Source organism: Amphimedon queenslandica, unplaced genomic scaffold, assembly GCF_000090795.2.
Source record: "Amphimedon queenslandica unplaced genomic scaffold, v1.1 AMPQUscaffold_5238_Cont22789, whole genome shotgun sequence".
Classification (NCBI taxonomy): Eukaryota; Metazoa; Porifera; class Demospongiae; order Haplosclerida; family Niphatidae; genus Amphimedon; species Amphimedon queenslandica.
This window is the reverse complement of record NW_003554456.1, coordinates 1-1,648: the sequence shown is the minus strand read 5'-3', so window position 1 is coordinate 1,648 and position 1,648 is coordinate 1. Positions and strand designations below refer to the sequence as shown.

Genomic DNA, 1,648 nt, shown 5'->3' with positions numbered 1-1,648 from the left:
CTGGAGGGAGAGAAGTGGGAGATACATGTACATGTAATGCTTAGTATACACTAATGCATTAAAATAGTACCTGCAGCTCTTCTACCAAACAATAGATAATAAGAACTGTCTAGGTTATAATCCTGACCCACATCAGTAACTACGATAGTCCTACTGAAACTAAAGAAAGAAGAGAATGATACTCTTACATAGTAACTTAGTAAGTACCGTATACTGGGAAATTTTTGAGTAGCCAAATTTTCGCGGATTTCATGTTTTCTTGCTCCGTCATGAAAATTAAAACCGTGAAATTCTGAATTTACATTGCCACATGGTGGAGTTTACAAGCTATTCACGAAAATATTATTTCGTGAAATCTTAATTACAAATGCAAAATTTTGCGACGTGAAAATATCCCAGTATATGGTACTGCATATATATATATACCTGCAGGTTATTCTACTGTTAGTGAATGATGTAGATTGAACACACAGTCCATCCTGTGTAGCATCAAGCACATTAGCTTCTTGTCTAGGAGAAGGATTCCATGTATCTACTACTGTTACATTATCAGAGTTAACACGACAACCCAATACATCATCATTCTCCTGTAATATATTTATAAAAAGAGATAGAGTAAGATTAAATTATTAATATACCATTTGTGTGTTTAGGGAGAATCCAATAGCTATCCATCCAGCAGCATTACCCTCAAGATATACATCAAGATAAGTTGGATCTGATGGATTAGGTGACAATCCAACATAATATTCACAAGTACTCCTTTCACATCCTTCAGGCATCCCAAAAACCAAATTATGTGATCCAACAGCCTAAAAAGGCGTAATTGACTCAAATATTAAAGTTTCTGATTATATCATAAATCTCAATAATTATTATTATAGTTATGCATCATGCATAATGAATAATATTTTCTATGACTTACAGTAGTTTGTACTGGGCATATCATAGTATTATTATCTGTCACTACAATAGCTTGAGTAGTAACCTCTGGTGTCTGACTATGCTGGGCTAATGAACTGACACCTAAAACAATGTATAGTAATGATGTTAATAAAAATGATATAAAAATAATAGTAATAGGTTTTGTTAATTTTTCAAATGATAATGATCACTACACAAATAAATTTATCTATACGTTTTACATTATTAGTAGCATCTACATGTGCATGTAATTTATATTAATGTACATGTATACCTCCAAAGTCACTGGTTCCATACAGCTGAAATAACGAGGCACCCAAGTTCAAATCATTATCGGCATCACCTGTGTTTATCAATCGACTGAACCTGTATATTGAGAAATTGTATACAAACAAGGTAGCAAAAATTAGCTCAGGAATACATGCATACTATTATTGCCTCCGCATACATGTAAAACACATTACAAATTACTATTATTATTGTTGTTATTCTTGTTGTTGTTGTCTATTAATCAATTACATGTGCTATGTATTCATGCATACATTAACACCTCTAATTCATTATTGATCAATGATTATCATTATTGGACCCTGCGCTGGCCGGCTCTATTGTTCATGTTATTATATTATTGATTGATTGTACATGTTTTTAAGAGAAGAGATAATTTTTACTAAAGTTTTCACTGTTATTGCGTGCAAGCAAGCTGCGCGCTTTGGTCAATACT

The 1,648-nt window shown here is 32.6% G+C and overlaps 1 protein-coding gene across 1 annotated transcript; it reads right to left on the bottom strand.

Annotated features, from left to right (window-relative positions):
• Nucleotides 1-70: 70 nt before the first annotated feature.
• LOC109592433 (DOMON domain-containing protein FRRS1L-like) lies at nt 71-1,352 on the bottom strand (the record flags this gene model as incomplete). The annotated part of the gene is made up of 5 exons (XM_020007868.1): nt 71-159; nt 427-587; nt 639-812; nt 926-1,026; nt 1,199-1,352. Coding segments are annotated over 5 exons (679 nt in total), but the record flags the coding sequence as incomplete, so codon positions are not given.
• Between the last annotated feature and the right edge of the window lie 296 nt (nt 1,353-1,648).